At 42.0% G+C, this 13,126-nt stretch overlaps 1 protein-coding gene across 1 annotated transcript in view; it reads right to left on the bottom strand.

The window, feature by feature from the left end:
* Positions 1 to 13,126, bottom strand: part of JAK1 (Janus kinase 1) — a 136,752-nt gene that overhangs the window by 39,270 nt on the left and 84,356 nt on the right. The window contains exons 4-5 of the mRNA XM_017541530.2: positions 7,204 to 7,327; positions 1,306 to 1,459 (exon numbers count right to left, since the gene is read on the bottom strand). Coding sequence (XP_017397019.1) covers positions 1,306 to 1,459; positions 7,204 to 7,327 — 278 coding nt within the window. The remainder of the gene's footprint in view (positions 1 to 1,305; positions 1,460 to 7,203; positions 7,328 to 13,126) is intronic.

Below are 13,126 nucleotides of genomic sequence, written 5' to 3'. Positions count from 1 at the left end.
GGCCTCCCCTTTCAGCTCTCCTGGCCCTCAGGGCCTTCCCCCATTCTGTTCCCTCCACATCAGCTCTTTTCAACTGAGGCTAAGGGGAGAGTCGGCAATGTTGAAGACATTTTTGGTCACTGCTAGGGAAAGAGTGTTACTGGCATCTACCGGGTGGAGGGTGGGGGTGCTGCTAAATACCCTACAATGCACAGGGCAGGCCATCGCAGCAAAGAATCATCACGCAGCCCAAAAGGTCAGTAGTGCTGCTGCTGAGACACTCTACATGAAAGAAAATACTCCCCCAACCCCTCTCTCAGAATTGCAGACTCCTTTTTATTCTTCAGGATTCATTGTAAGTGTTACCTCTTTAGAGAGACCTTCTCTGATCACGAGATTTAAATTAGGTCTTCCCATTCAAACCCCCCACTCCATATTCTGTATCACAAGCTTCTCCCTTCACAGCACTTTCCATAATTCTTCTGTATTATCTACATATCATTTGATTTACTTGTTTTCTAACTTGATATGCATCTGATGCATGCAGAGGCCATGTCTGTCTTATTCACTCCAGCAACTCCAGCACCTTAGCACATACAAGTTCTGAGGCAAATAGTACACAGGCATCCAGTAAATATTTGTTGAATAAATGAATTGTTGCAAAGTCATTAAAACAATAAAGATCAATATTTTAATTGACATTTGAAGGACAAGCAATAAAAAAATCAGATGAATAAAAAAGCAGTTTATAAAACAAAATGAACCATAAAATAGTTTCAAAATCTACATAGTATCTAAATTTGCATGTTGAAATCAGGAAGCACATCATCAAAAATCTTAGTAATCTCAGAGTAAATGTAATTTCAGGTGATTCTAACTTCTCTTTTGGTTTTTTCCTAGTGTCTTATGTTTCTACCCTACCACCAGTGACTCAGTGGCCATCTCCTTCCTCCCTAAATGTTACTACAGCTGCAGAGAAGTGCCTTCTTCAGCCCTGTGGAATTACACCTTTCAATTACAGCTTCCCTCTGACCTCTGCACACAAGGCAATACAGATGGAAAATAAAATGGCAGGAGGTGGGAAAAAAGGAATAGGAAAGAAGGAAGCCTGGAAGGCCCACAAGATGGATAACCAGCCTCTTGGAATGCTGAAATGCAGCCTTTTGTCTCCTCACTTGGGGCAAGTCCAGGTGTGGCAAGAGCTTCCCCAGAACAGACCATAAAGCACCCTAGCACCACCAAGTTCACCTGTACCAGGAGATCTGAGCTCTGCATTGCCTCTCCCACCCCACCAACTCCAGCTTCTCCGGGGCCCAAACTTCCTACCTGAGCAAACAGATACTCCAGTGAACTGGCATCAAGGAGAGGGGTTGCATCTGGAACCTTTTTTTTCTCGTAGCCATTTTTCTGCTTCTTTGGAGAATGACGCCACACTGACTGCTCATTGTCGTTGGTTCCATGCCAATTGGTGAAATAGAACCTGGAAGGCAGGAAAATGAATGTCAATTGCGGCAAAGGGGACCTGGATGTAGTCAGGGCATCGTGGTTCATCAGCAGTGGTCAGTGCCGGAGGCTGAAGTGCCCTGAGAAGCAGGCAGACAACCCTTCCCCTTGCAGCCCCTCACCATCTCTCAGGTCCTTTTCTTTACTTCTTACTACCACTGTGTGAGAAATCACCTCCTCTATGACTTAGGGAGCTACAGTGACTTCCCTGAAGATCACAAAGACAGCTTCCCTGACTTCTCACTATGCTTCCAGAATAGGGAAACACTTGCTGACTTGAACTCCATGCTGGCCACAGCTCTCTACACCCATACCATCAGCCGCACTGCTAAGCCCATTCTACCCTGAACCCAAGATAGATTTTATTCACATTTTACCATGCCTGCAATTTATTTTCATCATGCAATCAAGACGTACAGCTTACACAGCAGTATTTCCTACTTCCCAGACTGCTGCTATTAAGTTGATGGTGTACCTTACACAATAAACAGGGTTTTAAAAGAGAACCACCCAAACACCACCACAGGCATCAACTGCAATGTCACAAAACGAGTTAACAACAAGCACTTTACATATATCATGTTATTTAATCCTCACAGCAATGCTACAAGGTAGGTTTCATTGTTCCATTTTACAGATGAGGGAAACTGAGATTCCTAGCATCACCAAGTTCACCTGTACCATAGGATATGAGCTCTATAATGCCTCTCCCACCCCACAAACTCCAGCTTCTCCAAGGAGTTGGAGAAGCTAAAACTACAAAAGCCTATTCTCTAACTACTACAGTTGGCCCCTGAACAACATGGGTTTGAACTGCACAAGTCTACTCACAGGCAGATTTTTTTTCAATAAGTATATTGAAAATTTTTTTGGAGATTTGCAACAGTTTGGAAAAACTGATGAACTGTGTAGCATAGAAATACTTTTTTAAATTTCAGAAAAAGTTAGGTATGTCATGAATGTAGAAAATATATACAGGTACCAGTCTATTAGCCTATTTATATGTTAACTGTTTAAGTTATTGGTAAGGCTTCCAGTCAACAGTAGGCTATTATTAGTAGTTATGTTTTGGAGGGTCAAAAGTTATATATGGATTGTCAATTGCACAGAGGCCCTAATCCTACCCTCCATATATAACTTCTGCTGTCACCAGTAAGAAAAACACAATGAGTTCTGGAATGTGTGGAAGTAACTGAGCCAAGGCAGCCCAGGCCATCACTAGGCTATAGACTCAGTGGGTACCTAGGTCTCTTTCCCTTGACCTGCCCATAAACTAATGAGAAAACAACCAAATAAAACTCCCTCTCTCCCTGCAAATGCGGTTGCTACACTTCGACATCTGTAACTGTGCTATATTTGCAGAGCCTAAGACATACCAGGCCCCAAGTCAGGGCCTGGGGATGCGGAGGGTTCTCAGTCATGTTTCTCTCATTCTGTGAGGTCCTGTCTCTGGGAACAGTCAGTCAGGTCCAGCAGCAACTATACAGCAAAACATAATGGGGCACGTGCCACAAGCAGGACTATACTGTGACTTTCATAGGCCCTAAACACTTTTCCCCTCCTCCATAAAAAATATTACAAGTTATATTTCTCATGTGTGTTTTCTGATTTGAAGTAAAATTGAACATCTCATGGGCCCCTAACACTGTGGGTTCTAGACACTGTACCTAAAGGGTAAGTTGTCCTCAGATAAGTCAGAGTCTCTGGTGAGGTGCCAAGGAAAGAGACAGATCGCCCTCCACTGCCAGGGGAGGTGACAGGAGGGAAAAAAGCACCAAGGAAGGAATGTTGGAACAGAATCATTAAATGCCAGCTATAGAGCCTGGACCATGCAAAGCAGGCAAAGCAAAGAACGAAAGCCAAGCACATATGAGGCACACTCTTCCAGGAGGGAAGCCCCATGGAAGATAGATGGAAATGGAAGAGGCAGAGGGAGGCAGATCCCTATGGCATTATCTGAGCATTATGGCATTATCACAGCCATGAGCTGTGCAGAAGCAGAGGCTGCAACTGTCTCACTCACCACTGAATCCCAGTGCCTGGTACCTACCAGCTGCTGAACACATGCTTGATAGATAAACAAAAGATGAATAAACTCAGGGAGTAGCAATTAACATGGGAAGGATAAACAAAGAAGTTACTTTTAAGGTAAAAATCAGTATTTTTATAATCTTATATAGCCCAGCGTCCCTGTTACTTATGAAAGTGACTTAAGAATTCGACTGTCTCTCTCTCACACACACAGAAAGACCACACATCTACAGAGCCATGTGCAGCTTGAGCCACGTCAGGCCTGTGAAGCTGATGGACTGTTCCCTTACCCTCCACATGTGTGAGGGGACCACGTGCTGGTGACAGCTATCAGCTGGTGGGGAGGCGGCCATCTATGCTGTACCCAGGCCTGGCACTGCTCTTCAAGGGTAGAACAGAGCACGTGCCCAGGAGAACTTAGCTGCTATCCTCTCACCAGGACAAGCAGGAAGGAAGGAGGGAACCAGGTACAAAGGTTCAAAGAGGGGTTCTGGCAGAATGGCCAACAGGAGAGGTAAATTCTGTTTGATGGTGGAGAAAGGCAGTGATAAGAGAATGAGAAATAGGTACAGTATGCAAAGTTTTCTGAGATAAGGAAAGAAGAGGATCCCGAGGATGAAGGTGTTGTCCAAGACAGAAGAGTCTCTGGAAAGGTGCCAAGGTGAGAAACAGGTCACTCTCCCCTGAGGGGAAAAAGGCAGATGTTTCCTGAGTTAACTGTTCCCTGAGCCAACCGAGCTACGGCCTTCTTCTTCCACATCCTACAGAGTCTCTGTGAAGAACAGTCCTTGGACCTGGTAGAGATGAGGGCCCAACAAACTCCCTCTGGACAGAACGCAATCTCCAATCCGGTCTGAACAAGGACATTCTTCCAGGCTGCTGAGAGCCCTGTGGGATCATCTTTGGCTTGGAAGCCTAGGTCAGATACTCAGACACCACAGGCTGAGGAGACCAAACATAATGTGTAGCTTCTCCACTAGAACAAAGGCTAACGGTAAACAGAAGATCAGGGAGCCTAAAATAAGGCTGACAGCTTTCTCTTTAATAAGATGTCAAAGCTTTAAATGTATGACTACCGAAATCTGCACCCTCCTTTATCACTAATAAGACCAAGTGAAGACACATTGAAGACAGAAATTCCACACACCTTTTTAAAATTAATTATCTAAGTACTCATCAAACCTGGTACACATAAATTCCAGATACTGTAGCATGGCAATGGAAAAAAAAAAAATTTAAATGACATTAATAAATACACAATGATACCTGCTTATATTCTTTTTCAGAATTATGTGGGGGAACAAAGCAGGAAGAAAGGAGAAAGAAACAAAAAGACAAATAGACATCTATCAAAGATACACACTGCAAGTTTTTGAGAAAATTATGTACAGATAACTGCATATTTTAAGTTAATGTGCAGATATTATACACAACAAATTATCTTTAGGCTTCTACAGAATTTTTTAATGGACACTGAAATTCAATTGGTTAAAAAAGCAAGAAATATTTTTTTGAAATGGAATACAGAATATGATTGTCTATACTAAGACACATTATAAAACAACAACTACCAAAAGCATTATCTAAACACAGAAAACCATAATTGAAATACAAGAATGTTTCCTAAAGTAAAGCTGGTATTCCACTGAAATAACCACCAACATTTATTTTCATTTACACCTTCTTTAGTGGTAAGATTATGAGGTTTCAAAATTATTATTATTTTTTTTTTTTGAGACGGAGTTTCGCTCGTTACCCAGGCTGGAGTGCAATGGCACGATCTCGGCGCACCGCAACCTCCGCCTCCTGGGTTCAGGCAATTCTCCTGCCTCAGCCTCCTGAGTAGCTGGGATTACAGGCAAGCGCCACCATGCCCAGCTAATGTTTTGTAGTTGTAGTAGAGACGGGGTTTCACCATGTTGACCAGGATGGTCTCGATCTCTTGACCTCGTGATCCACTCGCCTCGGCCTCCCTAAGTGCTGGGATTACAGGCTTGAGCCACCGCGCCCGGCGAGGTTTCAAAATTTTTGTAGCTTGTCATCATGCAAAGGTTTTAGTTTAGGGTGGTATTTTTTTTTCCAAGTTCAAAGAGCCTGTGGTAACAAAGCAATATCCTGTTGAAGCACACTGTCGGGTATAGAGTCAAGGTGCTAAAAGTGAAGCAACCTTGCACTTCTAGGGAGCTAACAGAAACAGGGAACAGGCAAAGACAGCCTTTAATAGCCAGGCAGTCACTCAATCAACTAACACTAATGCCTCAAAGAGAACTGTAAAGCTAATAACACGATTCACTAGACGTAATTTTGGTTAACTCTCTTCCCTTTTCTGAGTATTAGTTTTTCCACTGAAAAAGAAAAAGAGTTGAATTAGATAACTTAGGTCTTTTCCAAGTCCTAAAAGCTACCATGCTAGACTCTGAGCTGAGTGCAGAAACCTAGATGGAAAGGATTAGAACCCAGTGACATATCCTTCCAGATTTCAAACTGCAACAACCCATTTCAATACTGATCACACAGTCAATCCATCCCCAGGCCACAAAAAGCAAAATTACACTTGGAAAAACAAAGTCAAAAGCCAGGAGGCTCAGTTGGGACCTGAAATCTCCAGGGAACACAACTTTCCTCTCCAAGTGAGACTCTGGTTAAGTACGGAAAGAAGAGAAAAAGTCAGCCGTAGGATGATTATCAAAGAAAGTCAGATCTGGTTCAGTGTCAACAGAAAAAAACATCCCAGTCATTCTGGAATGGTGACAACTCTACCAAATTCTCCCAAAAATAGCAGCTATGATACTGTGAAGAGCCTCTGAGATTCCAGAGGGCTTTTCTAGCAGATCCCTGCATTCTATCAGCATCTGAGCTAACCTACTGATTTAATACCTATGTAAGTTAACCTGCTTTTCAGAAAGGATCCGCCCTATTTATAATCTCCACTGTTAAACACACGTTAACTTCTGCTTGACAAGTATCTAATTAACATAGTTTCTGTTCTAGTTACTGAACAAATTTATAAACTCAGGAAACTACAGCTATTGAAGTACTGACTATTTGTCACCTTGCGATATTCTATGACATTTTGCAAAGTGTGCAATATGGGAGAAAAGGTAAGTACCCATCAGAAGAAAAATTACAGCTCCATAGCCAAAAACATCCACTCCTAGAGAGCAAGACCAACCTAGAATTTCTAGTTACCACATCAGGCAATGTTTCTCAAGGTTTTTAGTTGCAACTTTTAGTAAGAAAAATATTTTATGTCATGACCTATTACATATATATATCACATATCTCCAAAGTTTAAAAAAATAAATTCTTAGGTTATGTATATATGCTGATATTATCTGTTCTCCCTGTTTCTTTTTGTTTCTTAAATTCTGGTCACTAGCCACTAAATTAAATTCATAACTATGATTACCCATTTGAAAAACTCTGCCGATAAGACACTAATTCTATTCAAAATATCCTCTGCATTATAAAGATTTCTTTTCTAAAATGTGGCAGAGGAAGGTAATCAAACTCATCTTGAATTGTATTCCAAATACTGAAGAAGTCCTTTCTCATATCAGGCAAACACAAAAGTTACAAATTACAAAAATGACTACAATACTTCTTTGTAAGTGACTCAGGGCCCTAGGCTGACCAGCATCCCTCAGTGCAGAGGGAGCCAGGCAGGTACCAGGTGAGTACTTCCCATACCTCATCCGGTAGTGGAGCCGGAGGGACATCTTGTCATCGACAGTGATGGTGTGATTTGGAGCATACCAGAGCTTGGTGTTCTCGTCATACAAGGCAAAGAGGTTGTGACAAAGAGGAGAGATACCTGAGGAAAAGTAAAAGAATGCATTAGAAAATTAAAGGCGGACACATTTGGCCATCTGTTTCTAAACCCAACATATGCAAAGATAAGGAACTCTCTCATCCACAAAGAATGTGGGCCATTCATGTCCTCTTGGGGCAAAAAGACTTCCAACCAGATTCAGTCAGGCAGTTCTGATCACAGTCATCAAGAGCTATGAATCCCCAGGAATATGCACTGTAACTCTTGGCAAACCAAATTTAAATCATTTAAAAATAAAACTCTGATGATATTTCTCATTACAGGTATCTGTGACAGAGTCTTATCAAATCCAACTTAAAAAAAAGCCTATCTGAGAGGTTCACAGATGCCACCTGACATGCACTTTGCTAATCAGAAACACTCCGGGAGTTGGAGAAATCTTCCATCTGCTTCCTGCAGAAAGCACTTAAACAATTCTAACACACTGTGATTATATATCAAATATGCAAACAAGTACCTGGCAGTATTATGCAAAATGCATATTAGAATAAATAATAACCAAAGTGATTTTTATCAGTGATTAAAATCTATTACCATTAATAATAAATATACTTAAGTACTCTGTATGATTATCACAAATATTTTTTATTAGTAGCCAACTAGCAAGAAGATATATGGCCAGCAAGAAGACAAAGCTGGCCCAACAGTGTTCCCCTACCTCTCCACTCTGCCAGTGGCCTCCGTCAATCCGAAAACGATAGGGAAGACCAGGGAGATTATGATGTCACCCACTTGTATGCCTGTGATTAAAATTTTATGAACCTGTAACATAGGCAGGTTGGGGGAGAATGACTGCCAATAATCAGTTATTACTGATATTTTCATAAGCAGCCAGGCCTCAAACTAAGATAAGATAAACTTAAATGACAAAAAATCTGGAAGAATATGAGGTAATAGGTACTTGTTTCCCAAATCGGACCTCTGCAGTAAGACTGACGCTGACAGGGTCCCTCCCTGGCCCCACACACCCAGTAAGGAACTCTCCAAAGCAGATATTGATTTAAGAAGCTACAGATGATGCAAGATGGCCAATTAGGAACAGCTCAGGATTGCAGCTCTCCGCAAAAGCGTGGAGGGTGAGTGGACGCTGCATTTCCAGAAGGATTTTTATCACCTACAGACCAGGAGATTCCCAGGCAGAGGAGCCCCACAGTTCGCCAGCACAGCTATTTTGGCCACCACGGCTGTTTTGCCGGCGCCCTAGGGCGGCGGTTCTCCGTATATAATACACGGGTCTGGGTACCATTTCAGCTGGCGATTGGAGCTCCTGAGAGACAGAGTCGCCCATTCAACTGATTAAAAAGGAGACTGAAACAGGGAGCCAGACCAGGAGATTCCTGGACAAAAAAGTGCCATGAATCTCAGCGCGGCTGTTTCAGCCGGCGCAGTGGGTTGCCGCATGGAAAAATCACACAAATCCTGGCACCTTTACAACAGGCGATTGGAACATCTGGGAGACAGGGTCAACCCATTAAACTAAAAAAAATAAAAATAAAAAAAATTAAGGCAGGGGGGCTCTGAGGCAGGGAGCCAGGTGATCAGGCTCGGCTGGTGACACCCCCACAAACAAAACAGCAATCAGAAACGATCTGGATTGAGAGTTTCACAGAAAGCACAACTGAAGCCCGGACAGTCCAGTTCTGTGGGGGAGGGGTGTCCGCCATTTCCGAGGCAGTCCACCACAACGGAAGTAGTTTGCCATTGCTGAGGCAGCCCACCATTACAGAGAGAGTCGGCCATTATAGAGGTGGGCCACCATTGCTGAGGCAGTTCTAACTATGCCCGTATAAACAGGACAGCAGGGAAGTTCACATGGCAACTGGGCGGAGCCCACAGCAACTCAGCAAAGCCTCTGCAGGCAGACAGTGACTAGGCTGCCTCCCTGCTGGGCAGACAAGCCATGAAAAACGGCAGCAGTGCAACAGAAACTTACAAATAAAGCCCTAACTCCCAGGGACAGAGCACCTGAGAAAAAAAAAGGGGGGGGCGGATTTTAAGAGTTCTGCTGCAGCAGACTTAAACATACCTGCCCGGCAGCTCTGAATGAACAACAGAGCTCACAGCTCAGTACTTGAGCTCCTATAAAGGACAGGCTGTCTTCTCAAGCAGCTCCCTGACCCCCGTATATCCAGACTGACATCTGGCAGGTATCCTTCTGGGACAAATAAAGCAGAAGAAGAAACTGGCAGCAACCCTTACTGTTCTGTAATTGCTGCAGGTGATCCCCAGGCAAGCAGGGTCTGGAGTGGACCTCAGCAGTCCTACAGCAGAGGGGCCAGACTATTAGAAGGAAAACTAAAAAACAGAAAGAAATAACTTCATCGTCAACAAACTGGACGTCCACTCAGAGACCCAATCTGAAAATCAACAACTACGAAGATGACAGGTGGATAAACCCACAAAGATGGGAAGAAACCAGCACAAAAAGGATGAAAACACCCAAAACCAGAATGCTTCTCCTCCTCAAAGGGATCACAACTCCTCACCAGCAAGGGAACAAGGCTGGATGGAGAATGAGTGTGATGAATTGACAGAATCAGGATTCAGAAGGTGGGTAATAAGAAACTTCTGTGAGCTAAAAGAACATGTTCTAACCCAATGCAAAGAAACAAAGAACCTTGAAAAAAGATTTGACAAAATACTAACGAGAATGGACAACTTAGAGAGAAATCTAAGTGAATTGATGGAGCTGAAAAACACAACACGAGAACTTCACGAAGTATGCACAAGTTTCAACAGCCGAATTGACCAAGCAGAAGAAAGGACATCAGAGATCGAAGATCAACTCAATGAATAAAATGAGAAGGCAAGATTAGAGAAAAAAGGGTAAAAACGAATGAACAAAGTCTCCAAGAAATATGGGACTATGTGAAAAGACCTAATCTACGTTGGATAGGTGTACCTGAATGTGACAGAGAGAATGAATCCAAGCTGGAAAATACTCTTCAGGATATTATCCAGGAAAGCTTCCCCAACCTAGCAATGCAGGTCAATATTCAAGTTCAGGAAATACAGAGAAGACCACAAAGATATTCTTCAAGAAGAGCAACCACAAGGCACATAATCGTCAGATTCACCAGGGTTGAAATAAAGGAGAAAATGCTAAGGGCAGCCAGAGAGAAAGGTCGGGTTACCCACAAAGGGAAGCCAATCAGACTCACAGCAGATGTCTCAGCAGAAACCCTATAAGCCAGAAGAGAGTGGGGGCCAATATTCAACATCCTTAAAAAAAGAACTTTCAACCCAGAATCTCCTACCGAGCCAAACTAAGCATCATTAAGTGAAGGAAATCCTTTATGAACAACCAAGTACTCAGAGATTTCACCACCACCAGGCCTGCTTTACAAGAGCTCCTGAAAGAGGCACTAAACACAGAAAGGAAAAACCAGTACCAGCCACTCCAAAAACATACCAAATGGTAAAGAGCATCAACACAATGAAGAAACTGCATCAACTAACAGGCAAAACAGCCAGCTAGCATAAAAATGGCAGGATCTAATTCACACATACCAATATTAACCCTAAATGTAAATGGGTTAAATGTCCCAATCAAAAGACACAGACTGGCAAATTGGATAAAAAGACATAACCCATCAGTGTGCTGTATCCAGTAAACCCATCTCACATGCAAGGATACACAAAGGCTCAAAATAAAGGGATGGAGGAAGATTTACCAAACAAATGGAGAGCAAAAAAAAGCAGGAGTTGCAATCCTAGACTCTGATAAAATAGACTTTAAACCAACAAAGATCAAAAGAGACAAAAAAGGATATTACATAATGGTAAAAGGATCAATGCAACAAGAAGAGCTAAGAATCCTAAATATATATGCACCCGATAGAGGATCGCCCTGATACATAAGGCAAGCTCTTAATGACTTACAAAGAGACTTAGACTCCCACACAATAACAGCGGGAGACTTTAACACCCCATTGTGAATATTAGACAGATCAATGAGACAGAAAATTGACAAGGATATCCAGACTTGAACTCAGACCTGGACCAAGCAAACCTAATAGACATTTACAGAACTCTCCACCCCAAATCCACAGAATATACATTCTTCTCAGCACCACATCACACCTACTCTAAAATTGACCANCACCCCATTGTCAATATTAGACAGATCAACCAAACAGAAAATTAACAAGGATATCCAGGACTTGAACTCAGATGTGGAATAAGCAAACCTAACAGACATTTACAGAACTCTCCACCGCAAATCCACAGAATATACATTCTTCTCAGCACCACATCACACCTACTCTAAAATTGACCACATAATTGGAAGTAAATCACTCCTCAGCAAATGCAAAAGAACAAAAATCATAACAAACAATCTCTCAGACCACAGTGCAATCAAGCTAGAATTCAGAAACTAACTCATAACTGCACAACTTCTTGGAAACTGAACAACTGGCTCTTGAATGTTGACAGGATAAACAATGAAATGAAGGCAGAAATAAAGATGTTCTTCGAAACCAAGGAGAACGAAGACACAATATACCAGAATCTCTGGAACACATTTAAAGCACTGTCTAGAGGAAAATATATAGCAATAAATGTCCAAATGAGAAGCAAGGAGAGATCTAAAATCAACATCCTATCGTCAAAATTGAAAGAGCTAGGGGAGCAAGATCAAAAAAAACTCAAAACTAGCGGAGGACAAGAAATAACTAAGATCAGAGCAGAACTGAAGGAGATAGAGACACAAAAAAACCCTTCAAAAAATCAATAAATCCAGAAGCTGGTTTTTCGAAAAGATCAACAAAATAGACAGACCACTAGCCAGATTAATTAAAAAAAAAAGAGAGAGAGAATAATCACATAGATGCAACAAAAAACAATAAAGGGGATATCACCACAGAGTCCACAGAAATACAAACCATCATCAGGGATTATTACAACAACTCTATGCACATAAACTAGTAAACCTGGAAGAAATGGATAAATTCCTGGACACTTACATCCTCCCAAGCCTAAACCAGGAAGATTTTGAAACCCTGAATAGACCAATAACAAGGTCTGAAGTTGAGGCAGCAATTAAGAGCCTACCAACCAAAAAAAGCCCAGCTCCAGATGGGTTCACAGCCAAATTCTACAAGACATACAAAGAGGAGCTGGTACCATTCCTTATGAAATTATTCCTAACAATCCAAAAAGAGGGAATCCTTCCCAAATCATTTTATGAGACCAACATCATCCTGATACCAAAACCCAGCAGAGACTCAGCAAGAAAAGAAAACTTCAGGCCAATATCCACGAGGAACATAGATGCAAAAATCTTCAATACAATACTGGCAAACCAATTGCAACAGCACATTGAAAAGCTTATCCCCATGATCAAGTAGGATTCATCCCGGGGATGCAAGGCTGGTTCAACATATGCAAGTCTATAAACATAATTCACCACATAAACAGGACCAAAGACAAAAACCAGATGATTATCTCAGTAGATGCAGAGAAGGCCTTTGACAAAATGCAACAGCCCTTTATGCTAAAACCTCTCAATAAACCAGGTACTGACGGAACATATCTCAAAATAATAAAAGCTATTTACAACAAACCAATAGCCAATATCATACTGAATGGGCAAAAACTGCAAGCATTCCCTTTGAAATCTGGCACTAGACAAGGATGCCATCTCTTGCCACTCCTATTCAATATAGTATTGGAAGTTCTAGCCAGAGCAATCAGGCAAGAAAAAGAAATAAAGGGTATTCAAATAGGAAAGGAGGAAGTCAAATTGTCTCTATTTGCAGACAACATGATTGTATATCT

This window comes from Cebus imitator, unplaced genomic scaffold (assembly GCF_001604975.1).
Source record: "Cebus imitator isolate Cc_AM_T3 unplaced genomic scaffold, Cebus_imitator-1.0 Scaffold135, whole genome shotgun sequence".
Classification (NCBI taxonomy): domain Eukaryota; kingdom Metazoa; phylum Chordata; class Mammalia; order Primates; family Cebidae; genus Cebus; species Cebus imitator.
This window is presented reverse-complemented; position numbering and strand designations above follow the sequence as displayed.